The sequence below is a fragment of the Pelmatolapia mariae genome, linkage group LG7, assembly GCF_036321145.2.
Source record: "Pelmatolapia mariae isolate MD_Pm_ZW linkage group LG7, Pm_UMD_F_2, whole genome shotgun sequence".
NCBI lineage: Eukaryota > Metazoa > Chordata > Actinopteri > Cichliformes > Cichlidae > Pelmatolapia > Pelmatolapia mariae.
The window spans coordinates 31,416,596-31,444,592 of NC_086233.1; the positions used below are offsets into that span (position 1 = coordinate 31,416,596).

Sequence of the window (27,997 nt, forward strand, 5' to 3'; positions counted from 1 at the left end):
GATGACGACTGTGGAACACATTTTGGTCTTTATGCTGATTTTGATCCCTTCATGTTACAACATGCAGACAGGTAAGTGAGACTCCTACACCAGAGGTCCTTCAAGCATGTCTTTTTAAAGTTTTCTAAAGTGTCTTATTACACTAACGTGGTGAATAATTAAAAGAACATGAAGTTTGAATTAATTATGCATGAAAGCTGCAATGTGCTTGCCAAGTAACAACAGCAATCCTAATAAATGTCACAAAATGTAAACAGAAGAACAAAACGAAAAAAAAAGGTCAAGGATAAACCTTTTAAGACCGTACCTTTGGATGGGTGCACATGTGAAAGTGAATATAATGTGCAGAAGACAAAGAGAAAGCAGTCTGAGTTTTTCCTGGCACATGTAATCACCTGTTTCCCACTGCACATCCTGCAGGGAAAAGGAGAAGGTGTTTATAGGTCAACATAGTGTAAATGTGATTAAATCTACATCCTTCCTACACTTTGGGATATCCTCTCTGAAGCATATGGTAGAGGTGGTGGGGAACTAGCTATTCCTGCTTCTTCTTCACCACATGTCAGCCTGATTGGGACACCTCCTGCTGAGCCACATTGGGAGGAAACAGCAAACCTGAGCTTGTTGTTGAACCAATAAGGTCAGCTTCAGGGTCATGAGATGCAAGATGGAGATGAAGTCATAGATAATACACTATTACACATTGGAAATTATTTAATGACTACACACATAAAGCTATACATGCTACAAATCGTCTCATAGAAACAGGTGGTGCAGATGCGGTTTCTCTCTGCCTGGGAGGCTATTGTAACAGTCAAGCTACATGGTGGACTGAAATGGTGTAGGGTTAGGTTTGACTGTAGTTTTTTCCTGTGGAAGTCATTGATCAGAAGGTTGAATTGATGTGCATACCTTCTTCCACATCATTGCAGATCAACTACTGTCAAATAAGAAAAGAAAAGTACTTCTTGAAGATTTGATGTAAACAATATCTACCACACATTAACATCTTAAACTATTCCACTGGATTTACAATAAGTCTTTAAGTCCTCATTTTTTTCTTTTGCTTCCAAGGACCCAGACTTTCTTGTACGTTTTAAAGCGGTCTAAAACAAGTTCTCCAAGCTTTCTGAAGGTCTTTCAAATTTTCTCTTTGGACACTGGCTTCTATTTTAATTATTTTCAGTCCAATCCTTGTACTTGACTATTGACAGAGGTATGTTTTTTGCTTTGTTTGTTTGCTCGTTAAGCTACTTAACACTGACCTATGAATCACACAAGCATAAAAAATGCATCTAATGCATCTTTAATGGATGACGGACAGATAACAGAAAATTTTGAAACCAATTTTAAATTGTGTCTTTATGTGCTTTGTTACAAGCAGCCTCTCACAAAAACATAGAACTCCTATTTTGTTTAGTTGAAGCTTTGAAAAATCTAATAGATAACACATTTTAATGGGTCTGAAATAGCATTTTTGCATTCCTCTGTGAATTTCACATTCCAGTGGCAGAGTGCCAGGTGCTTGCTCAGACGCTAATGTTTTTGTCACTTTTTACAGAATCAAACTCAAAGTAATATCAGTACTTCCACGCTTTAAACGCTGCATGGTCGTCCTCTCTCCTGCACTCCATATTATCCATTGTTGATCTACACACGTCTTTTGCTGCCACGGACGTCGCACGCTCGCTCGTCATTGTCAAGAGACACTTTCACAAACAAAATCATGGTTTAGGAACGCAGTAACACAGTGTGCTTACAGGAAAGTAACAGTAATATAATTATTTTTTTGCAATAGTACTCCCTTACTTTACTCGTTACTTTAAAAAGTAATTGGATTACAGTAAAGCTGTAATTGGATTACTCTGCTGTCAAGGAGCAATTATTAAGAAAAGAAAACAAGGGGAATGGCTGAGGTAACCCAGACAAGAACTGCATTGAAAATCAGTGGCAATAGGTATCATGGAGTAATGAATCCAAATTTGAAGTTTTTGGTGCAAATCTTTTTTACTTTATAAAGAAGGTCAGGAGAGAGGTCCAACTGTGCCTGTCTACAGCCCATCTGTAAGACATGGTTTGGGGGTAAATTTCAGCAGTGGTGCTGAGGATCAAATTCATGGAATTTTAAATGCAGAAATGTACAGTCAGATTTGGATCCACCACAGTATACCTGGAATCTGGAAAGTATCTAATTGGCAGTGGCTTTATATTATAGCATGACAATGATCCCGAACACACTGGTGGTGCAGTAAAAGCAAAAATCTGGATAGAAAAAACACAAAAACACAATGGAACATTGTCCATCATGGATTGGCCTCCTCAGAGCCCAGAGCTCAACATTTTTGAAGCAGTGTGAGATCATCTTCATAGAGAATGGAACAAAAAGCAGCCAACATCCAAGTTAGAGTTTCAAATGTCCTTCAACAACCCTGTTGAACTATTCCTGAGGAGTTCCTAATGACAGTACTGGAACACTTGCCTTGAAAACTTGAGAGTTCAAAATGTGTTTAAGAACAAAGGTGATCATACTAAATATTGACTTTTGCTTGTTAGAACTGTACGAACTATGTTTTTCTCTTATATACTGTATTTCTGGGATGTTTGTACATATTTCAATAGATCACTGAACCTATTTCCTAAATATGAAGCTAAATATAAAGAAATGAAGGGTGCCTCAAGACTTTTGCACAATAGCGTACAATATTTGAGTTTAAACATCTGTGAAAATTAAATGATCATGGGTGCACTTTTTAAGATCAAGTGTTTAATGACAGAGTTTATCTTATTACTACTGGTTGTTTTATTTTGTGTTTTTTGAGACACTGATTAATTGACCAAAGCCAATATGGCTGGCACAGAAATATTGATTGTCATGTCATGCTGTCTTTATTTTCCTGTGTTTGGTTTAATTGGAAATGACTGCGAACCAACTGTGGTGACACATTGCAGCATTGCCTCACAGTAGAAGGTAACTGGTTTGAGTCTCCTGGTCAGCTGGGGCCTTTCTGCGTGGAATTTATATGTTGTGTCTCTCACTGACAGTCGAAAAGTATACTTGATAGTTGGTGGTTGTACAGGTAGCCAGTCCAGGCTTTTTTAGTAGCAGAAATCTGCACACTGGATTATGGTTTCAATCTGTATCTGTCAAGTTAACAAAATTAGACTTTCAATATGTACACCTTCAGACTCAATGTATAATTGTTCACATAAGTAATTAACTGTGCTGTAAGACAGTCTATTCTCAGAATCAAGATCACTTATGGATTCAAAAGCAGCCTGATTAGTTAAAGAGGCCTTTTAACGTTGCTCAACATGCCTGTGTAACTGAACTAGTATAAACAATGGAAGAATCCTTTGCAGACATCTGAGCACCAGATACACCATGAGAACAATGCTATTTTTTTTTGTTCTCATTTGTCCAAAGTAAAAGTCAAAAGCTTCTATCTGGTCTGCACAACAGCATCGAAGTATGCCTGGTTGTGTGTGTGTGTGTGCGTGTGAGAGAAAGAGGATAGTATTTACAATTTGTCTCTGAGCATGGAAAAAACCCGGAGGATAAACTTTTATTCAAGGCAAACTCCAAAGGAACCAAAGGTTATGAGTTACAGGCTGTATGAAAAAAGCACATTTTATGGGATAAAGATTAGGAAAAGATACATTTTACCAGGACATTTCTTGAATTACACACACATTTCTAAAGTGCTGCACACTAGCATAAACAAGCTGGTTGCTACTTCTTCAGCCAATCAAGATCAGCATTAACACAGCAACACTAAAAATAATAAAGGAACCTGCTGTTAGTTTGTATAGGTTTGTGTAATGCCAATAGCAAAGGCCAGAAGTGATCACTGTAAGTGGCCTCCTCTAAAGGCCTTGACAGCCTTGAGTCATTTCTGGTATCCAAAAAACATTCAGAGATTTTGGAAAAACAAAATCCTCTGACGGGGTCAGATCCGGAGAGGTTCTCGTTTGCTTTAAGTGATGAGTCATTTGGCTTCAGTCTTCAGATGTTACCCATCTGTTCAGACATAATATTGGCAATGGAAAGACATTGCAGACAGAAACAAACAGTCTGCAAAACTTCTCCAAATCTGCTGCAACTTTAATACAACATAATACTTGAAAAAAATAAAGAAATTAAAGTTCTTAAGAGGAAGTGTTTCCTGATATTCAGCCTAGTCCTTAATCCACAACAAGGGTAACAGCAGTTCAACATGTGGTTAATTGCCTTTAATGAGATGGAAAGTTATTTCACCACAGAATTAATTAGGATTTGTTCTCTTGGGACAATGAATGTCCACACAAATTGACAAGACAATACATAGAATAGTTCATTGATACTGAGTTCATAGACCTCCATCTTACTTTGACTTTAGCTACAAATATATCATTTTTCTAAAGACCAAGACTTTTTCAGTACATGAGTATGATTTATAATAGATTTTGTTTTCATCAGTCAGTAGTAAGTCACAGCAGCAGTGACCTTGAATTGAGGGTGGGGATGTGGCTGCTTCTCCCAGCTATGTTATTGTGAAATCTTGGTTTCACCAGAGACAAAACAAGCACAATGTCCTGTAAGCCATAATCCTATCATTGCTTCTTCTTTCTTCTTCTTCTTCTTCTTCTCTTTCCATGCTCTCACCCTTCCTCCGCTCTCTCCTTTCATCCCTCCGCTGGTTTATATTTTGCCTCTTTCTCTTCTTAGTTCATGCAAAGTTTAAAACAACCCTAACTCTCTGAACTGAATCCTGTGTTTCCATCTCCTTACTTCTCTTTGTCTTTTAAAAGTGTGCTTTTTGTATCTTTCTTTTAAACCCACTACCAATTCTCTACTTCTCAATATAATAACCTAGAGCAACAAAACAATGTTGAAAATACAAGCTCAAAATCCCTGCAACTCCCTGTCCGTTATTAAGATGGAGTAGCCAAATAAATATTGATCACATCTTTAGTCTGGATGGATTTACATCACAAGAGATGTGTAATATTTTGCATAGTCTTTGTACACACAATTGGTGACTTATTCACCCTAGTTTTAACAAAGACCATGTGCTGAAATCAGATAGTGGAGAACATTGGGTGCTGTGGGGATAAAGGCTTTCCTTGAATGTTAAATTTCTCTGTTGTCTTTGCTTTAACCTCACCAAACTAACAGCAACCCTCTAAACACTAGATAAAGTTCAGCTTCTATACTGGTCTCTCCTTTTGTGCTATCCTCCCTTCCTCGTCCTAATCCTCCAAAACTAACCAAATCCTAAATGTTCCAGATGTAATTCTGACAATAAACATGCTTCTTCTTTTTCTTTCATTATCTGAAGGTCAAATTCTTCTGCATACTCAGGTCAAAACTGTGACAAAGCACAAAACCTCTGACCCTGTCTCATTAGTCAGCAGTGTTAGCTGGATCCTCACTGACTAAAACAGATGACTCAGTCCAACAGAGGAATGCCAAGAATGTCAAATAATTTAGCTAAAAAGATGCAGCTGTTGAGACCTCCTTATCACTTATTATAATGTGCTTGAATCATTATATTGCATGCTGAAATAAATGTAAAAAAATAAAAGAAAAATGCACAGACTGTGAAATGTCCAATATCTATTTTTGTCTAACAACAGGGCTCCTTATAAAATATGAAAGCTTTTGTAATAGTATTTTAGATTTCTAGACACAGTTTACTTATACGGTATCTAATGACTAACTAATAACTACCAATATAATTCTAAAATTGCAGTCACCTATAAATTAAAAAGTAATTAATTCAAGTTTTGTAGCTTCTGCACCCAAAATCACAGCAAATACAATGTACTATCCTTACAGTTCTTCATTCAGACTTTAAGGGTAATAACATATAACCAATAAACATTTAACAGTGTATTATGTAGCATAAAACATAATTCAGCATATTATGTTTATGTATTAGCTCAAACACAAACTGCTGCAACTACAACAACAAATAACTTACATATATATAATTTTTATATATATATGATTTTTTTCCTTTGGATCTTTTTTTCGTAGCACCTCGTATCATCACATTATTAGAGACAGTGGACGTTCTACTGGATCACAATGCCACCTTCATCTGTGAGGTGGAGTCACACCCCCCTGCTGAGATCACCTGGACCAAAAATAATCACCAAATTATGTAAGTTTACAGCTTTATTGAAGTTCACTGTTGTAGTTTAATTAAGAAATTTGCTATGATAGTTTTTATACATATATATATATGTATATATATATATATATATATATATATGTATATATATATATATATATATGTATATATATATGTATACATATATATGTATATATATATCATCTCTTCAATCCTCTGTCACCATGATGTCACCTGTGTGTGTGTGTGTGTGTGTGTGTGTGTGTGTGTGTGTGTGTGCGTGTGTGTGTGTGTGCGTGTGCATATATATTTAATCTTACAGCTTATTTTTCACTAATGAACTGCAATGCATATTATTCTTGACACGGTGCCTGCACTGATTAATCTTAAATATACGTTTCTATCTATATTTATATATCCATCCTTTTTTCCCCCCTGTTTTTTATTTATTTAATTTTGATCCAATTTAGAGTTGGGTTTGGGGCTGGAGTCTAACCCAGGAGTATTACATATAAAACATATATCCAGTGATCACTTCTTTGCTTTGCACTGTCCTTTTTGTCCCATTAGGTACTATGACACACGGTACCTTACCAAGGAAAAGGGTCAGATGTTAATCATCCCACATGTAAGAGAGTCAGACAATGGGGAGTACTGTTGCCTTGCCAGTAATGGCATTGGAGAACCTGCCAAGAGCTGTGGAGCGCTTCAGCTAAAGATGAGTATGTTTACTTTTTTCCGAGGATGTATGACTGGAGTTTGAGCAAATCTGATCATTAGTTCACATTTTTGAAAAAATATAACCTCATACCAAGGCATCATTAAAAGAAACACATTCCAAGCCACTGTTCTATGTCTTGTTGGTCTCGTCATCAGAGCCACAGATCAAAAGGCATCCCACCAATCTAACACTACTGGTAGAATCCAAAGCAGTGTTGCCCTGTGTTACCCTTGGCAACCCTAAACCAGATGTCACGTGGCTCAAAGATGATGAGCTTATCAAGGTACAGTTGCTGCAAGTTTTCTAGGTAAAATACATGCAGTTCACTGACGTATGGAGTTAATAATAACTGTCTGAGAGTACCGTATACTCATGAGTAATTCATGTTTTCACTATTTGACCAGAACTGCAAATAGCTGGATAGTTTTCAGGTGTTCAAAACTGCAAGACATTACTTAAAAAGGAAAGTTATCCATTATGTGTTTTTCAGTTTGCTTTCTTGTGTCTCATAGCCTGTGTTGACAAATAGTTGCTAATATATAATGCTAATATATCAGTTCTATTTTTAAAACAAACGATAACTCTTCCAGGTCAATGACCGTGTTACTATTCTCGACTATGGGGCATTGAAAATTCATAACATACAGAAAGAGGATGCAGGACAGTACCGCTGTGTGGCCAGGAATAGCTTTGGTTTGGCCTTTTCAAAGCCTGTCACCATAGAAGTACAAGGTATGTATTTTAATGTAAGCTGTAGCTTGCAGTGGAACCATGTGTGTTTTTTGTCTACGCAATTGTTGTTTGTGTGTGCCCTCAGCTCCAGCACGAATCTTGCGGGTTCCAAAGGACAAAAGGGTGGCGTATGGCAGCCAGATTTCCCTACAATGTAATGCCACTGGAAATCCAGTCCCAACCATTACCTGGCTGGAAAATGGGAATACTGTGAGTACTCAACTTGTGTGTGTGTGTTTTTGGGTACCTGTACAGCTGCTGATGCTGATATTTTTATAATATATACTGATTTTTTAACAAAAAGAATCTAATTTAATCAAAATATCCAGCCAGCTATACATATCCATTCCTTGGCCTCTGTGTGATCCTACCAGGAATATGCTTGTCTCCCCCACAGTGGTTGCAACAGTGGTTGAATTTGGCTCAAATGTCAGTCACACACTGCCAACATAAGAGAAATTCTAGCACGTAGCTAAAATAGTGACACATTGTCAGCTGCATAGCCGTACATAATGGGAAAGTGGCAACAATAATTGATTAAATGTCCAAGCTGTCATGTAAGAGAGAGTGATGTTACGATTACAATTTGTATTCATTATAACCCCATATCAAAAGCAAATTAATAGTTAAGTATTCTCGGCTGTAGGCATAGATATAGAACTACACAAATAGTTATTGTCTAAATCCAACACATTATCATTACCCACTTTTTTGACTATAGCTAAAGAGATGACAGTTCACTGGGTAAATGCAAATGCTTACGAGGCACTCTTGGAAACAAATCCATTCCTTGGTTTCAGTTCTCCAGTAAGAATTATAGTATCCAAGTGGGCTTGCCTTTTTTAGTCTATGGGAACGACATGGGCTCTTCTCTAGTTTTAGCCAAGTGATTTTTTTTTTCTCTTTTTAGACAAGCTTGCTTGTGTGTAGCTCTGCAAAATAGGAGCGGTTTTATTGATATATGTCCATCTGCAGATGACTGAGTAAATGACACAAAAGTAAAAGGAGTACTGTTTAAAGTTTGCAGCTGGGCCTTATTATCGCTACACTAGCAAAAAAAAACCCCAAAACCAAACAAAAAAACCCCTTACACTGGAAAGCTAAAAAAACATGGTACTGCTATATTAAGCAGCTACTTCTGCTACTCCTGTACATAAAACAACTAATGATTTAGTAAGAAACTGAACACAAGCTATACTTTAAAAATCAACACTAAATGTGGGTTTTGTCTTGGCTGTCATAAGCAATATTCTATGGTTATAAAAGCAACTGTCCATTTTACAGTTTGAGTGAACATAAGGATTCCTCCTTGTTTTTGGGATTTTTTTTTTGCTTTATCAGAAATGAAATCAGTTAGAGACTGCGCAAAGTAAAAAATAAACATTTAACTTACAATTTTAGAACATATACTATAGTAGCTTCCACCTTTTCTTTGAGCTTTGCCCGAGACCTACTCATACAGTGAAAAATTTATTTGTGCAATCCTTGTACATGTGGCAACAAAATAATTAGTCATGAAGCAAAGTGAGCATTAGCAAATATACCTTACCTGAGATTGTATGCATATATATGTAAAATTACACATTTAACCTTTGCTGTCTTTATCTGTCTCTTTCATTCACACACACACACACACACACACACACACACACACACACACACACACACACACACACACACACACACAGACATTATTTAATGGCTTTGAGATCACAGCAAAGGAATTATCATGATGGTGACAGAGGATTGAAGAGATGATCTTGCATTTAGCTTATAATACACTCTGTTATTAGTGTTAATTGGGTTTTTTTTTTTTTAAGTGTGAGAGGGGTATTGAAAGATGGGGTTGCTTTTTAACGTTTTTAAGGGGTTGGAACCTTAAAAATGCATGAAATTCAAATTGGAACAATGCAAACTTGAACGTGTATGTGACCACCTTTAAAACAGGGCTTTTTTTTCATCAAGCAGCAGACATTTTTTATGCATGCTGTTGCGGTCGACATACACCACATAATGTCTGGGTATTTAATAGTCTTGGGTGCTAGCTACAAAGTGATTACATGCTCTTAATGCCTGTAAATACTATGTGTGGGCATGTGCTGATTAAAATGACTGTGAGAGTTGTTTTTCTGGCAGCTTGGTATGGTCATTAATTTCAGTGGATGGATGGATCGAGCTTGTCCTAAAAGCAGGCGGTGTCAGACGCAGTTTCAAATATAGACATAGCCGCTTAATAGCACCTCTCACACACACACGCACATGCACACACTTTAGTGGTCCTCACATATCATTTATAAATATATAAGTACATACATGAATCGTCTAAAAACAACAGATACATTTTATCTGGCTAGATTTACAATGTGTGAATACTTTGGGAATTTCAAATCTGCTAAAATAATACAAGTGGTTATATCAGTGCCAGACACGTACTGAATGCATTTCATTTTATGAGCTTAACACAAAGGCTATAATGATCAGCGTATGAGGAGTTTACACACAATTATTTTCTGTCATTTAATGGTCGGGCATTGTACAGCTACAAGCATTTCACCCCTATGTCATACTGTGTATGGTTGTGTGTGTGTGACAAATAAAATTTGAATTTGAATTTGAGTATTTATCAATATTGTATATAAATATTTAATAAAATATGTAATATTATATATAAATAAATTGTCATGCAGCACCCTGTATTATATAAATTATTGTTAAAATTCACCTCCCATGCAGCAGTTATGAACAGGAAAGCTAGGCAGAGAAAGCAAAACCTGATATTTATGTTTAACTCAGCAGAGGACTCAATTCAGCCTCAAGTGGCCATTCCAGGAAGTGCAGTTATTTTTTCCAGCTCTGTCATCTAAGCTTAGGATGCTCTCACAGAAAGTCTTCATGCATCTCTGCACTGTTATATGCAAATTGCTCATTGCATGTAAATGACTGATTTTTACAACTTTTATCTTTTTGTCTCAATGTCATTTTCCTCCAGATCTCCGGAGCCTCAGTAGAGGAGACATTAGTGGGAGAGGTGATACTCTCTGTTCTTAAGGTGACGGTGACTAAGCCAGCCCTATATACGTGCCTGGCTTCCAACAGACACAATGCTGGAGCCAACACTGTCAAAGCAACTGCAAAAGTCACTGTTGCAGGTGGCAAGTTTTGATTTCCAGCTTATACTATGGTGTTACATGTTTCAAATTTGCTGCAACCTGCTGCTATATTACAGAAAAAATGTCTGCTTTCTTTTTAGCTTCTATCTCGGTGTTTATTGTTACTGTCAGTACTACCTGCTGTTATGCTAGCTGCCAGTTATATTGGTTGTGCTTTGTGTGGCTTCAGCTGTTTGTTGCCTACCCCATTTGGCTACTACTCCTCAAACAAAGCCACTCCTACACACACACACACACACACACACACACACACACACACACACACACACACACACACACACACACACACACACACACACCTGTTCCCCAACAAAACACACTGTCCTTCCACCTGGTTGCCCCTCAGTCTCTCCACAGTTAGAGATGACTTGCAGAGAGTAACATCATGGTTGATTTTCTCATCCTGCTAGGACTATTTTTCATCTATGAACCATTTCTCATCACTCTGTCTCTCATCTTTTTCCCTCTTCTTCTACTTGCTCCTATTCATCCCGTGTACTCTGGATACTGCCACTTCCCAGTAGAGTGGAGGTAAGAGAAAAGACCTGTGCCAGATTTGTGTGAAGTTGTCTAAGCTTTATTTCTTTTGTTACATCTTTTTGTATATATTACATCTGAATTGATTATAAAAAATGTTTCAGCTCATTTGACCCATGTTGAATCAGAATAATTTCACAGTACATTGCCTGCCACTATTTTTTTTTTAAAAGTAAGCACCATAATTGTCTCTGTGTTGCTGCTTCTATTCGTTTTCCTGAACATGCCCGTATGCCAAGAAGAGAGTGGGTCTCTCAATCACCCATATGGTGTGAGTTGAATTTGAACTGTTCTGAACCTTAACACAGCTGCTGTTGCCACATCTGGACTATGTAACTGTGAAGAGGGAGAGAAAGAGGGAGACAAGATGCACATAGAAGGAAGCAGAAAGAAAGAGACTAAAATAGAAATAAAATAAGGAAATGTTGGCCTCAGGGTCTTTGATGAAAAATGAAGTACATTAAGGATAGAGGGCTGTAGGTCACAGAAAGGCAGGTTTAATGGCTGCATTTATCTTGATCTGCCCACTTGTGACCACATCTGGACTAGATGCACAGAGATCTGGTGAGGAAGAAAGAGAAAAAAGAAAGAAAGAAAAGAGTGAATTGATAGATTTACAGGGCACCTTTGAGTTTGATAGTTTGGCTTGAACTCTGCTGAAGCACCAACCTCCCCAAGAGGGAACATCTGGAGTCTGTAAGAGAATGCAGACAGGCAGCAGTGATGCTGGAGTGAAGGTTATCAGAGTACATGCTGTCAGAAAGACAGCAGTGTGGAGCAGACAGAGATAAATGTGGATCATAGCAATGCTTGAGGACTAACAGATGAGAAAGCATTAAGAAAAGGAGGCAAACATAGGGTGAAAGAGGAATACAGGGACTTTGTCCCACAGACATTCAGGTTTATGCAAAGTAGGTATGACTGAGCTCCAGCAAGGAAGTTGAACAGACAGGATGCAATCTCACTTAAACTTTCTCGAACCTGTTTCATGATCAGCATCTGGATGATGTTAAAGAAGATATTTCAAGTGAAAGATGATTTCTTTTTACTTTTTTAGTGGACACTTGCTATAAGCCAAGACAGTAAAAACAGACCACTCTGTACTTTTAGTATGCAACTCTTACTGGTTTTCTTTTCATTCATTTTGTTAAATTAAAATATGCAAATAATAAATACCCAAATTACACAAGGAAATATTACTAGAAAACGGTATGGAATATGGTCAAACTCCAGTTTTTGCTGCATGACTGAATTACACAAGGCATTTTTTCTATTAGAAATAACATGCTATCCCAAATACATATTAATGAATTAGGCACTAAAGTTACTTTAGCAAGTTCCTGTTCTTAGTTAGGTTTAGGCTCTTAAATCTGTTTGATGATGTGGTATTCGATGATTAGTAAAGGATCATGGTTATGGTCACTCCCCATAACGGTAGATGTTGAAAAATGGTGATTTGGGAGTGATCTCATGTGTTATAAACCTTTTCATCACATACTGCTAAGAGAGAAGGGGTATCTTAGATATGTAGGAGATTTGAAAAAAGCAAAAAAAAACAAAACAAAAAAAAACCCCAGGATAATTTACTCCCCAGGAATTAGTATGGTAGAGATGTGTTAGATAACACGCCTACAGTGGAGCTGTATAGAAATAAAAAAAAAATGCATTAGAACTATTTTGTTGTTCTAATGCATTTGGCCTTTAATTTGCCAAATGTTTGTATGTGTGTCTCCTTTAAACAGACTATATAAGGGGATCGCAGGCTACTGCAGTGCATATCGTGGAGATGTTTGCCGCACAATATTGCACGACGATTTGCTGGTTTTCTTTAACTCGTCCTTCTCAAACCCTGAGGACACGCAGGAGTACTTTCTTCAGAGCTGGTGGGCAGAGGTAGAAGGGCTCAGTGGTGTGTGCAGTCCTGCATTACGCTCATTGCTCTGCCATGCTTCCTTTCCTGACTGCAACCCATCAGGGCTAGGACCTGCACCAAAACCTGTCTGCAGGTAGTATTGTTCTCCGTGGTCTCCCTTTCACTTTGTCTTTGCACAGTGTAGAAATAAAACTGAATGGGTTGATATAAGTTGTGCACAACATATGGTTGTATAGAAGGCCAGGAGTGCTGAAAGAAAAACATAAATAAATATTTCATTAAATGTCTCAATAATTAATTAAAATTGGAAATACGTGTATACATAAAAAAAATCACATTTAATTATGTAAATATGTCATCAATTGATTAAAAAACCAACTCATTTTATTGACAACATATTTAATTATTTTATGGTTCCTGTGCTGCAGTGTATCTTATCTGTAACTGTCACTGAAGCTCAACCATAGGCCCTAATATTTGGTGGGTTACCATAGAAAACGAATCTAGACAGACTGATCCCAGATAATGGTGATAATATTAGTTAGGAAGTAGTTAGCTTGATTTGTTTTTGATTAAAATAGAGACTATCTCTGAAAATGCTCCAATGTTTTCAGAGATGTCAGGTCCCCCTAACCTGACAGTCAGCTCATGATACCTGATAAGACCAGCCTGGTTATGGCAGGCTGTTTTCAACCTCCACTGACCCTCTGAGTGAAGGGTAGTATAATTCACTTCTAAAGTCTAACAATGCTTGTCTTGTTTTTGGTTTAAATTGGTGTTTTATTTATTTTAAAGCAAATTGGTTAGGCTAACATTAAAATTAAACTTCATAACTTTATAGTTTTAGTGAACTTTAATGTCTCATTTTCAGTATATTTTGAACTGATTCATTATCTCATCTTTATTTCAAGATGTTCAGATGAGTTGGAACAACTTATTTTTAATTTAAAATAAAAATTTTAATATGGGAACGCAAGCATTTTCACCAGGATCAGAAACACCTGGACTAGCATAATGGTGACTGGTGACTGATCTCAAGCGAGCTCCAGAAATGATACATTTTTCTATATTTAATATTTAATCAACTAAATTCCGAACATGAGCTGTCTGTTTTGAAAGTTTTGAAAAAGCCTGCTAGAGTAAAAATAAAAAAATTAATAAACTAACATTAACAAGTGATATGCATCTTTTTTTCAGTAAGAGTTATACATACATGCATGATGTTTTTAAGAAAGAGCTGCTTAACAGTCTGTTGATTAAACAGTAATATTTAATTTAATTTAATATACTGCTGTACAGTTCTCAGTCACATTTTTCAAAATCAGTCTGGTCTGTGACCTTTCAAAATAATAATGAGAAAATAAATTAATGATGGGTTGCAGAACACAAACCATTTAATCACATCTAAATAATTATTTATGCATTTAATAGCTTGTTTACTTATTTCAAATTCTCATTATTTAATGATGCATAATTAATTACTTATTTAAGTAAGTATTTATTTATTTCAGTTTGGCACTTTTGGCCCTCCATAGTTTTGGACCCATTCAGATTTATTAAACAAAAGAAAGAATCACTGAATCTGATACACTTTTTCTTCATAAACAGAGAAAGCTGCCTGGCAGTGAAGGAGCTGTACTGCCATAAGGAGTGGCTGATAATAGAAGGCAGCAGTTCAGTCCAGTCTGGACTCTTCAGCTCTCTCACCGGGTCCCAGGCTCCCGTTTCACTGCTGCCAAAATGTCAGACCTTACCAAGTCTTCACACAGACCCTGATGGTTGTACATATGTTCCTTTTGCAGGTAAGACAACCTGAAGTGAAGTTTAATTAGTTTGTTGAACCACTTTAGTTGTAAAATTTGTTAGTTTGTTAGTTGTAAAATAAGTTAGGCAAAGACTAACGTATTTAAGAGCAAACTGACCTTGTGTTCTTTTGCACAAGTCTGTTAAATTAAAGATTTTTTTTGTTTTTGTTTTTTAAAAAGAACATTGACTTCAGCTTTCATTAAACTAAAAAAACGCAGCTATGAAAAGTAAATGAAGCATTATGTAAAAGAAAGTTGGCTGGGTACAGCTGCGTGTGCTAAGGGCCAAATAAAGCATGGTCTGCTACACTGCAGGTCATTGATACTGATGAGGTCATTAAGAGGGTTTGTCTGAATTGAGCCAAAATATATAGCTGCAGGTGTGTGTATCTCTGTGTTTGTGTGTTTCAGTGAATCAGTACTGATCTTCTGGTTCAAATGACTTCATAGTTCCTCTTCTTCTCAATATTTAGATTCATTTTTCTTAATCTTTTCTACATTTCAGACATCAAGAAAGATCTAATTACAAGTAAGTACAAAATGTTTTTCAGTACATCACAATGAATTTGTTTCTAACTGCCATAATTAGTCCAATGCAAAAACGAATTACTTTATTATTTTAAAAAGTAATTGCTACAGTTAACATTGTTATCTTACGGTAAACTGTTCTGTTTGACATCAACAGGAACGTGTTACAATGACCGAGGTTATTTCTACCAGGGTAGTGTGAATGTAACCAGGTCTGGGACACCATGTCAACCATGGAACCAACAGGTATTGTTGTCTTTGGGTACATTTGTGTAAATGTTCCTAGAGCTACAAAACTACTTAGATATTTTATAACTAAAGTATAAAACCAGCAAAAGTATGAAATAACCACATGTAATCAAAAAACAGGACACACTTGATTGATGACCAAGACATGTAGTGTTTTCAGCTGATTTTAACCAAGAAAAGATGCTTCACTGATATTTTGTGTGTGTGTGTGTGTTTTCAGTTTTATGTATGTTCAGTTTTATATTAAAACATTCCTTTCCCTTACTCAGAAGCAGAAAAGCATACAAAAATGCTTACATGTGCAAACACCAGCAAATACAGAGTCACACAAATGTGTTAAACACACACACACACACACACACACACACACACACACACACACACACACACACACACACACACACACACTCTTCCTGTAGCCCAAAAGCCCCTTTATGTTTTTATGGCTTTGCTCAGTGAGAGGGTCTGTTTGGGTGAACTGTTACTACTCTCCTGTGCAGTGTGTGTGTGTGTGTGTGTTTTGTGTGTGTGTGTGTGCCAGGTCAGCAGAGAGGGAGGTACTCATTATGTCACATCCTGCCTCTGGAAGCAATTAGCTCTCACACGCATATGTTCCACATGCTCCGTCACTAAAACACACGCACACACACCCACACAGACACCCACTCCCACTTCAGCATATTGGATTTGCTCACGCACATATACTCTACTATCTGCTAACTGTGAAAAAGCTTGCTTTCTAATGCAGTTCTCAAATGTTAGTACTTACACTTATGTTTACTACTGAACTGTTGTTGTTTTCTTCTTCACCAGCATAAGACCACATGAAGACAACATGAATACCACATTTAACCGTGTCTGATGTAAACAAGTAAACATAAACACATAGGTTTGGTTTTGTATTCTACAAGAATTATATTCAGTTCAACCATCTTCACTCTTAAAACCAGTGACATGTTTACTGTTCTCGATACTGGATGACATTTGCCAGAGATGCTTGTGTGTCTGTGTGCATGGATTGGTTTGTGCGGAAATATAGTCACTGTATATTACATGTATTTATGGGAAAGTCAAGACTAGTACCACTATACCACTAAATGTGCAGTTATTTTAGCTTCAGAATGTTAACACCCTTTCTCTGCAAAATTGAAATGTATTTTAATTAAAGGCAGGCACTGGAAACATTACCAAAAAAAGAACAAATCCTTCTCCAAAATCCTATTGTGGTAAAGGGCTCATTTCATGAAACATTCAACAAACAAGTGTCAACTTGCAATATGAGCTCATCTTCTTTCGTGGTAAATTTCAGTGTATGTCAAAAACAGAATCGCCGCATCACACCTGAGCTTGGTGAGAGTTATGTAGGAATAATAAGATTACCTGCACTGTATGAAGGGTGATCATTTGTGGAGGAAAATGCAGACAATCCCGTGGAATTGAATGTTGAATACTGAAAGTAAAAAGGTGGCATTGACTGTTTTATTTTTTTATTTGAACTGTAAGACTTTACAAATACCCTTTAGTTTGCATCCTATCTGCTAATTTGAATTGAAATTAGCTCACTTTGCACTGTTATAGCATAGTGACAATAACAATGCACACCGTCCTTTCAATTAGAATGTTCTAATCATCTAAGCTCTATGCATGGCACTATGATAAGAACAACAGTCTATTCCACATATATCAAGTCTGGTGCTTATCCAGCCTTATTTTTCCTTTTCTAAGATAGTCTTGTTTAAATTCTAGATTCATTCCAGAAGATTTTTTAAATTATTATATTTAAGACATTAGGGAAAATGTTAGCTCCTTTACATAGCCTTTTAGAACAGATTGGACTAAGTGTAATCTTTTGTTTGGACATGATATTGTACAAATGAAGAAGCCTGGATTTTCCGAGTGTGTTTTTTAATACTATAGTCTTGAATTGTGACCACAGACTCATCAAATTACTCAGAAATTTGAGAAGCAGGTCTGAATTGACATCATAAACTTCATAAGTGTTACCGGAAAACAGAGGGCTTGGTAAGTGGTAAGTGCAGAAGCACTAAAGGGAGCAGGGCTTAGCAAACCAGTGCTGTGTGTTGTCTGCACTAGGACAATAGGATTGAAGCTATTAAGAAGACAGAGTGACATCAGGAAGTTAGGCTCTAGCCCATGCTGCTTCCAGGAAAAGACTGTTGCTTTCTGATATAATGTCCTGGCTGAACATAAGTCAGAAGGTGAGCTGTTAAACATGATGGAATCATTTTGATGATTAAGCTGAAGTTCCTGGCCAGCACCAAAGCTTTCATTTCCTCCTTGTAAGCAGGATATAATACCAGCATTATTGGGGTAATGTCTCTTGTAACAATTCTCCCAAGGCAATGTTAATGTGATTGCACAATTTTGAACTCAACAACCATTTTTTTTTCAGTAGATGTTTTCAGATAGACCTAGGTGGTTGGGGATGTGTACTTTACAAGTTCATAAATTTACTTGCATCTCATTGTCATTTTATTATAGAAAATCACACAAGATTTGTGTTAAATATAAACATCAGAGTGAAATCAGAGGGTGTTAAACTAAGAGTCACACCCAAAGTGTGATACATTATAGGGCAAAGTAGCTGCCCCATAACAAAATGACAGCCACACCGAAGTACAAGACGCAGAGTAAGGAGTTAATAAATAAAAATGGTTACTGGTTACAACAGTATGTATGGTCTGACACATCCTTTGTTTAAAGATTGGAAAGTAAGAGAATGGTAGGCAACTGACCAAACCACTGAGGTACATATGCCAAAGTCCATCCTTCAAAATTCAAAAAAACAAAAAACAAAAAATAAAAAAATGTTGTGAATTATTTTTTTAATCAGTAGCTTTCATTGCCCATAATTGTAAAAATGGGGGCTTTAGCCTTTAGCCCCACCCCCATTTTACCGCCTGTTTCCTTTGTCTCCTGTTTACTTTCATGATTTTCTTTCCTGACTTTCGACACCTTTTGTTTAGAAGACGACTGCAGCAAGTTGCGCATGCTTTAACCACAAATATAAATGTTTACAGAGCTATGTTAACATTGCATTCTGGGTGAGCAACTCATCAATCATAACTGTGCCACGAATTTCTCCCTTTTATAACTGAATGGGTTTCAAAACTATAGACTTTTAAAATGTTGTTTTCACATATCATATTAATAACTATAATGATCCAAAATCTACTTTCACTAGCCATCTTTTTTTTCTTTTTTGTTGTTGAAAGTAACACCACACACAACCTAAAGTAAAATTACTCTGTTAAACATATTGTTCACAGGCTGTAACAGCATTAACTTTCTGTGTGAAGGTAGGAGCTTTTAACAGTTTTCAGTAACGTGCCATGAGACCATTAGGCATTCATTTTTTGTATTTGTAAAAATGACAACTCGAGATTACTAACTGATGTGGGAGTTGAAAGTCATGCTTTGTCTTCTATCTTCTACACATCAGAGAGCATATGCTTTACATAAATATTTTCATAATACAAATGATCCCTAATCAGCTCTATGAGTTTTGTAGGAAATGAGCAGAACACTGTAACGTTCCACAACATATGCTATTCTGCTTAGAATGACTTCTGTCTCTCATAAAAATCACATTTCCGTTCAGCACAAACATGTAAACTGTAAAAGTACATGATACATGAATGGAGTAACTTTGGTGCCATTTTGTGCTGAGTCATAGAAATACTGCAGACGATGATTCACAACTTTATTGCAGGGAAAAACATTGCTAACGAACTAAACATACTATACAACACTATCATTCTCATGGTATATATATGACTCGGCCTAAGAATCATCCATAAAATAATAACACAGTGGCCACTAATTAAACATTAAAAAGGGTCGAGTTCTCTTTCTTGCAGGAAATGCAACTTGATCCACTGCTGGGGATTACTTACCAGCAGAGATCATTTGTTTATGCTCCAAAACCCCCTTTCTGCTAGACATCTTCTCTCTCTATGGATCTAGAGTGTTGCAGAATAGTGTTGCAAAATGCAAAATGCCTGCAGGAAGAAGATTGGGGAGGATGGTTGGTTGTATAAAGTGTTACACTTTGACAACGGAGGCTTGCATCCCATTTCCTGCCAAATGTCAGTGTATTATCTTGAAAGGCGACGACAAATGGCCTAACTTGTCATTCTAGTGTGAAGACCTGTTGTTTTAAGCATTCCTGGCACCAGTTAGGAATCAACCCCATGCTGTTGACTTCACACGTTCAGCTACAGCAACATGTGTTGAACCCAACATTTTCAGTTCATGTCTTCATGTCTCTTGGGATAGAGTTGGCCATTGCTCTTTTCATGATTAAAGCTCATGACATACAAGCCCACCAGATGTTCCATATTTAAGTTGGCAGTCTAGATTCCAGGAACAGTCACGCAACCCCTAATGTCCCTCACAATAGCCCATGGTTATTGAGCTGTAACCTTACTACACAGAACAGAACCTGGAAGGTCATCTTAGCTTCACTTTTGATTTGAGACTCACAAGTTTTAAAAACTATCCATCCAAATCAATTCTTTCTTTCATAGAAAACTCTCTAGAACTGATCCCTCAGCAAAGGTAGATTTCCTCTTTACCCCCCCCCCCCCCCCCGGAATACAGGGTCAGCAGCAGAACAGAAAATAGATCATGCATTACACAGACTCCAGCCCTGTACTCACAGGCTGCAAACTATGTTTATTCACCAATTAATATACTTAACCTTCCTTATTGCAGTATTTATGTAGGTGATTTTTCTTTTTTGGTAATATTTTATTCCTCTTAGTGGGAAAGGCCTGATAAAGTGTATCTCTTTTTTTGATCCTCACTACTGTGCTTTATTCTGCAGGTCCCCCACCAGCACCATTTGTCAGTGGATGTCATTCCAGAGTTGAAGAATTCAGGCAATCACTGCAGGAACCCAGGAGGAATCAGTGACAAGCCCTGGTGTTATACCTTAAATCCGAACATACGCTGGGAGTACTGTGCTGTTCCACAGTGTGGGGAAACAAGCATAGCATCAGGTACTGCCCTCTGCATTCAGAACTTTTTCCCCCACTTCACCTGTTTACAGGTCCTGTTTTTCTTACACTTGAAACCAACAATTCACCTACAGTAGACTAAAAGCTACCCAGTAGCCAAAATTTTGACTGCACAATCTGGATTTTAGACAACCAAGTTCTAGATTTGTCATTTGTCCAAGTTTAGTGACTTTTCCTATATCTGTGCTTTTAAGTAGTGAAGCCAGAGTCTAGAGACCCTCTCCAGACCCCTCGTTTCCCTCCCGTGACCACAACATCATCTCCAGCTTACTCAATGTCTGTCATCGTCGTTATCCTGACTGCTCTTGCAACTGCAGTATTTCTTGCCATTATCATTCTTGGCTGCCGCAGATGGAAGAAGCAACTGAGGAATCGAAAGAGGTAAAAGAAAGATGATAAAGATGGAATATGTTTCTTTATCTAGTGTCTGTTTTTATCCTTGTAATGCTCACGCTTATATTTATTTATTTTTATTAGAAGAGTAATAGAGACCCCGATGTTGAACGCCCTTCCATCAGAGCTATTGCTCGATCGACTCCACCCTAACCCCATGTACCAGCGTGTTCCCCTGCTGCTGAACTCAAAACTGTTGGCCCTTGAGTATCCCCGAAATAATATTCAATACGTCCGAGATATCGGGGAAGGAGCCTTTGGACGAGTTTTCCAAGCCAGGTGAGAAAGAAGAGAGAACTGGGGAAGGACAGCATGGACAAAAGAAGAGATGAACAAATATGATAAAAAGAGAGATTAAGGGGAAGCAAGAGTATTTCTCATCAAATGGTTAGAGATTGAAAATGATGTTTTCTTCCAGTGCAGCACTGCTTCTGCACACTAATATTTAATATTGCCATGTCATAATCATAATCGCATCCAGGGGCTAAGCTGATGATGCTGATATGTCTAAGGCAGAGGAAAAGGGGAAGGGAATGAGACAGGACTGAGACAGAGAGAAGGATGACATGGCTAAACAAGGTCACTGGTCATTTTGAGAACTGCTGCGTCATTCACAAAGTCACAAGGCAAGCTGTTACAGGTGTCACTTTCACTGCACCCTGAGCCTGTTTACAGCATGACATGAATGCTGCAAACGTATCTCTTTAATCACACTCAATACCAGAGCTGGGTCATATGGTAGTTTTATTTCTAAAAAGTCACAAATCTGTCATGAGCATGAATCTAATTTTTTTAGGCTTGATAGATAGCAGTCGTCAGAAGTTTGCAGCGCTCGTTATCAGTCAGAATGTTGTAATATTGGTGTAATCTGCTTAAATTCATTATGACATACAGTGGCATGACTCCATGAAGCAAAAATAAAGCATAGCCACTGAAACCTATCAAACCTCTTTGACAGTTTTTAGTAGTTTACTAAAATAACCCAAATCTAATTATTTGTTGGTTGTATTTTACAAGGTTTACTGAATACAGGATTTCACAATCGCAGCTATCTATAATTGTTTGCTGTCACAGCCAAGAATTCAGGACAGCAGAAGTGAATCAGTTTAGATCTTCTAGATATAGGTTTTTCAACTTTGTTAGACTCCCTCTTATTCATGCACCACAGCCTTGTCACCCATATGACGTCCATGACTGTGCTACAAAATAAAGAATGTAAAGCTCAATGCTCAACTGCCTATTTTGAAAAATAAAAAAAATATTTGATTAATACAAGAAAAAAGGAATCTCAATTTAAACAGAATTTCCTATTGTGTTGTAAGTAACATGATTATAACAAGTCAACTCAAAGCAACACATGATAGACAACATTTAAGAAGCCACATAAATATAATGCAATAGATAAACGGAGGCATCAAATCACATCATATGATAGCTTGATCACAGAGCAGTACAATAATAGCATGCAGCATTATGACAGTAGCACCTGTAGTGCATAGTCAGTCAAATCTGAGAGATGTCCTTAGGGCTAGATGATAATCCCTCTTTGAAAACTAGAAAGGTGCAGTATATAGACACCTCTGGGACCATAATGCGCACACTGACTTACATGAACACAAATACATACTCTAACGCACACACTTGTATGATTATACAACTATGATATGAAACCTCCAAAACAGACGTTTCACAGGAATAAACTCATGTGCACATGAAGTACACAGTATGTATGTGCATTCTTTAGTACAATGTAGTGTATGTATCTCAATCTAAATCAAAAGCAAATACAAGCTGTTTCCTGTGTGCACATTCACTCAGTAAATACATGACTATAGAGTGCACTTAATCATTTGTGACACACACACACACACACACACACACACACACACACACACACACACACACACACACACACACACACACACACACACACACACACACACACACACACACACACACAGCCACGTGAAAGATAGTTACTTAAATAGACCTGAGGAAAAAATAACTTCTTCTCTGACATCAGCGCTTCAGTCTGTTTTTTGAGTGACTCTACAGTATGTGTGTGTGTCATATCATTGTTTATATCAATATTATTGTCCCAACTATATCTACTTTAGGAAACATCATTTTGCACCTGAGCCAAAAGAGGAAGTATTTCTCTGTAGACCTATTGTATGTATGTATAAATATGTGTTCATATAAGTGTTTCATTCATATTTCTAACACTTAAATAGCTGTGTTGTTTACTTAGACACTTTTGGGTAAAGCTAAAATACACATTTGAAACATATGGTAACAAAAGTCTGGTTTATGCATTAGTGACAAAAACATTAACAATACAATACAAATACTGATAATATAATAGTTTCGTGCTCAGTTCATGAATATCTTTGTTTGTGTCTGTTTCAGAGCTCCAGGCCTGCTACCCATGGAGTCTTTCACAATGGTTGCTGTGAAGATGTTGAAGGAGGAAGCTTCAGCTGACATGCAGAATGACTTCCAGAGAGAGGCAGCACTCATGGCCGCATTTGACCATCCAAACATAGTTCGACTCTTAGGTTAGTGTGTGCTTGTGTGCAAACGAGAGAGAAAAAGTGTGCAACGAAAAATCTGATTTCCAAAGAGACAACGCTCACAGATGGAGTTTACATTGAATAATTGCCGAATCCCTGAGTTTACTTCAGGGAGAAGTAAAGTAAAGTGGAAAAACAGAAACATGGAAATGGAGGAAGAAAAAAAAAAACTCAAACAAGATTGAAAAGACAGAATTGGACATGTAAAAACTGATAGAAATCAACATTTATTATTTGGTTTCAGAGTTTTATGGCCTGAAAGTGCATTTAGGTATCTAAAATAAATCAGTTATTTAAAAGAAGCCGGACCAAACAAAGAGCTTTTGAAAAGAATGCTTTTCAACTCATAGAAGAGTCTTTTGGGTCATTTAAAATAACATTTCTATTCAGTTGTTAGTTTTCACCTGCTTATGTTAAGCAACAATTTAACAATAAACTTTCAAAAAACTGTAGAGCTTTCCTTAAAAAGAACTAAATAATAAAATAAAAAAGAAAGGATTGCCTCTTAGTATTTCCCTGAGTCTGATTTTCCAAACAGCAATTTTTCTGAAAGGATTTACTCTCTTCAGATGCTTTTTTTTTGTTTGTTTCCCACTGTGGACCTATCAAAGTCCGAGAATAATCCACATAGTGCTGTTTGCCAGTAAACAAGTGCTGACTGACAACTAATGTGCCTTTGTTGGCCAACATAAAACAAATGTGCTCTATTAAAATTCCGTATCTTCACTAATGCAGCTTATCTAATCTAATACAAACAGCTCACATCCAAATATATTTCCAGAAAGACATTTGGAGATACAGCATAGTTGGTGCGGTCAGCGAGTAAACAGAGCTGTTGATTACTGGCTGTGCTCAAAGAAGTTTTCTTTTGCAGCTCGAGTCGTTGTGCAATATATTTCTTCAAAATTAGCATTCAGTCACTCCCTCACTCACAATCACTGCATTATCTGGTATTTTTTGTTATTTTCTGAGTGGCATTCATTTTAGATGACTCATCTGGAGAGTGACACACTAACAGCAAAGACTCTGGTGTGCATGAAACTGGAGTTGATTAGATTATTTCCTTAACCTTTAATTACCCTCTAGACTAATAATACAGCCGTAAATCATGTGCAGGAATATATGCATCATCCAAAACACGAATGCGTCAGAATTAGATATACCATAAGTCTACATGTGTCTTGTGCCGTGTGTGGCCTCTGTCTTCTATATATTTAGCAATGAGGGAAACATTTTAATCCAGCTACCGTCCTTTAGCAAAGGTCATTAGCACTAAATTACAACTTGTTTCCCCCCACCCTGTACACAGAAGCACATACACCCAGCCACCTTCACACACAAACACACACACACACACGATAATTGTTCTCTGGTGAGCTGTTCTATCTAGTGACCCACAGGATATGAATTAAGTGAACATGACCTCCAACCTCCTCCTCGCCCCTATAGTTCATTGGAAGCATGTTGCAATCGCAAAAAAAGTGAACTACAACTAAATACAAATACTTTAGCTTCTGGCTTCAGTTGTTCAGAAAGCTCACTATAGATCAGAATAATCTGGATTTGGATCAAGAAATCTCACATTTCACGATCCAGGATCAGGTATTCAATCCCACTTTTCTGCCTGTACAATTATCCTAACAAATGAGTGCATACTTTAAAATTCTTTTTGATTTGTATAAAAAAAAAAAGGTTCATCACTCAATTAAACAAAAAAAGATTCAGATTTCTTCATTTAACAAATTTTTTCTTTATCTTTACCAGATGAAAATGACTTCAGTGCACTTTCATCTGCTAAGGAAGAGAAACTGTGCTTGGGATTATCTCAGTTCATGGTGTCATTATAATTAGAATGATGTGATTAATGGATGTTTCATAAATGATGCTACATAAAATAAAACTGGATCCAAGTTTTCTCAATCCTAAATTCCTGAAATAACTGTGTGCTCAAAATAACAGAGTAATAATAATAGTAATGATAAAAGAGTGGATTACATAAGGTTGTCTCATTCCACAATCCTGAAAATTTTGAATCTATTTTAACATTTTTGATCCAATCAGATTTTAAAAAATCTAATTAGATTATGTCTGATCAACTGTGCGCTGAAGTACAGTGTTCCAACTCTGTGTTCCACCACTGAGCTGCACCTATATGAGCGCTCCCTTACTTGCAGTGGACATCCCTGGAGGGCAGTGCCAAATGCAGTCCAAGACCTAACTGTGCAGTGATTTTCCATCAAGCTAAATAAGGCCCTTCATTGATTTCCCCAGAATTCAGCATGACACATTTCATAATTTGTGTGGCTTTGGAACCTCAACAAGGAGAGGAAATAAATGTTACTGGGTTTGAACAAAGTTTAAACACATTTAAAATTACTGGCCTACCAATGGGCCATTGAGCTTCCAATTTCTTTCACTGAAAAACACAAGTTGGTACATTTCAATGCACTAACTGCATAAATTACACTATTCATGCACTAAAGTGAGAAGAAAAGAAGAGTGAACTGAAACCACTGTTTGAATAAAGTGGTGTATTTCTGTTCATCTAGCAATATATTTTTTAACTTCTGCTGAAAAGAACTGAAACTTGTTTGTGAACCATACGGATGGCAGATCGGAGGGCTATCGGGGCTCTGCAAAGTCTTGGCAGTGTGTGCTCACAAGCTGCAACAAGTACTTACAGGAATGGAAGAACAAACAAGCAGACAGACACTCTTTTATAGAGTTGCAGTAAATAAGGAGGAAATAAAGTAGAATGAATTTTGTCACTTTTGCCAAGATCCTGTTTCACCAAAGACCTCAATCATATGCTTGATTTTTGTTTTGTTTTTTAAAGTTGACATCTCACTCCTGCAGTTTAAGTTGTTGTCCAATAAGTATGGAAGTTCTGTCAAATAAAGGTTGAATGCCCACTATATTCAGTATAAATTGGCATTTAACAAATAAATCCATGTCGTTTTAAAGATACTGTAGCACTGTTTGTTCTGTCCTCATCAAACATCCAAAGCCTGTGGAAGCCCTTACTGTTAAAAATGTAAACACAACATTTCAAATAACTTGTATTTATCACAAGTGATATTTATATCATGACCAGCCTCAGTCATTACTCTCTCAATTTAATAATCTGCCTTCATTTGCCATCATTTCCCCAATACCAGCTCAGGAAAAAAAGTCCAGAAAAAGTAGAAACTTAATTTGCCAAATATAAATATATCATATTTAATTCAAAGATCCACTAAAGTAGAAGTAGAAACTTATGCATGACTTATTTGTGAGTACATGCCCATCGGAGAAGGTCTCATCTGTGTTTATGTCTGGGTAATAGTTTTGTTTTGGTTTTTTTTGGCATTTTAAGGTGAATGAACTCATTATGTGATACTGTAGAAGAAAAACTGTTAATTTCAATTTAATTAATTGTTTTCATTGATGGGACTGATGTGTTTATGGTAAATATTTGTGTTTGTTCTTTAAAAACATCTGTGGTGGGAAAATCAAAAGCAATAATCTATATCATAGGCCATCAAATAGTTTTTTGTGTGCTCTCTCCTCAGGTGTGTGTGCAGTGGGTAAACCAATGTGTCTGATGTTTGAGTATATGGCCCATGGTGACCTCAATGAGTTCCTGCGTCGCAGATCTCCAACCCAGTCAGTGCGCACCCTCAGTCGTGCTAGCTTGTCGGGTCGCAGTTTCTCCTCTGAGCTGGAGGCCGGGCCTCTCTCTTGTACAGAGCAGTTATTGATTTCCAAGCAGATTGCTGCAGGAATGGCATACCTGTCTGAGCGCAAGTTTGTCCATCGTGACCTGGCAACACGGAACTGCCTGGTTGGAGAGGAAATGGTGGTAAAGATTGCAGACTTTGGCCTCTCCAGAAACATCTACTCAGCTGATTACTACAAGGCCAATGAAAATGATGCCATCCCCATTCGCTGGATGCCTCCAGAGTCTATATTCTACAATCGCTATACTACAGAGTCAGATGTGTGGGCCTATGGTGTGGTGTTATGGGAGATCTTCTCCCATGGGATGCAGCCATATTATGGTATGGGTCATGAGGAGGTTATTTACTATGTGAGGGATGGTCACATCCTTTCCTGTCCTGAGAACTGTCCTTTGGAGCTCTATAATCTGATGAGGCTCTGTTGGAGTACACACCCATCAGACAGGCCCAGCTTCAGTAGCATACATCGGATACTAGAACGTATGCATCAAAACAGACTAAGCATGAATGCTCACACTGAAGCTGATGCTGACTGTTAA

General features: G+C 37.2%; 1 protein-coding gene across 1 annotated transcript; it reads left to right on the plus strand.

Annotated features, from left to right (window-relative positions):
- Window position 1: 1 nt before the first annotated feature.
- On the plus strand, window positions 2–27,997 carry musk (muscle, skeletal, receptor tyrosine kinase). Its single transcript, XM_063480291.1, has 17 exons — window positions 2–71; window positions 6,020–6,146; window positions 6,687–6,838; window positions 6,993–7,120; window positions 7,428–7,569; window positions 7,655–7,779; window positions 10,559–10,718; window positions 11,264–11,270; window positions 13,019–13,282; window positions 14,758–14,951; window positions 15,460–15,483; window positions 15,640–15,728; window positions 20,581–20,755; window positions 20,968–21,154; window positions 21,251–21,445; window positions 23,576–23,724; window positions 27,291–27,997. The coding sequence occupies exons 1-17, from the start codon at window positions 2–4 to the stop codon at window positions 27,995–27,997; spliced, it is 2,895 nt and encodes a 964-aa protein (XP_063336361.1).

Excerpts from the sequence above, each read along its gene's own strand:
- musk (XM_063480291.1), top strand. The coding sequence starts at position 2 with ATGACGACTGTGGAACACATTTTGGTCTTTATGCTGATTTTGATCCCT. Across the intron at positions 7,570-7,654 it reads TGTCACCATAGAAGTACAAG|CTCCAGCACGAATCTTGCGG; the intron begins GTATGTATTTTA and ends GTGTGCCCTCAG. Across the intron at positions 21,155-21,250 it reads CAACTGAGGAATCGAAAGAG|AAGAGTAATAGAGACCCCGA; the intron begins GTAAAAGAAAGA and ends TATTTTTATTAG.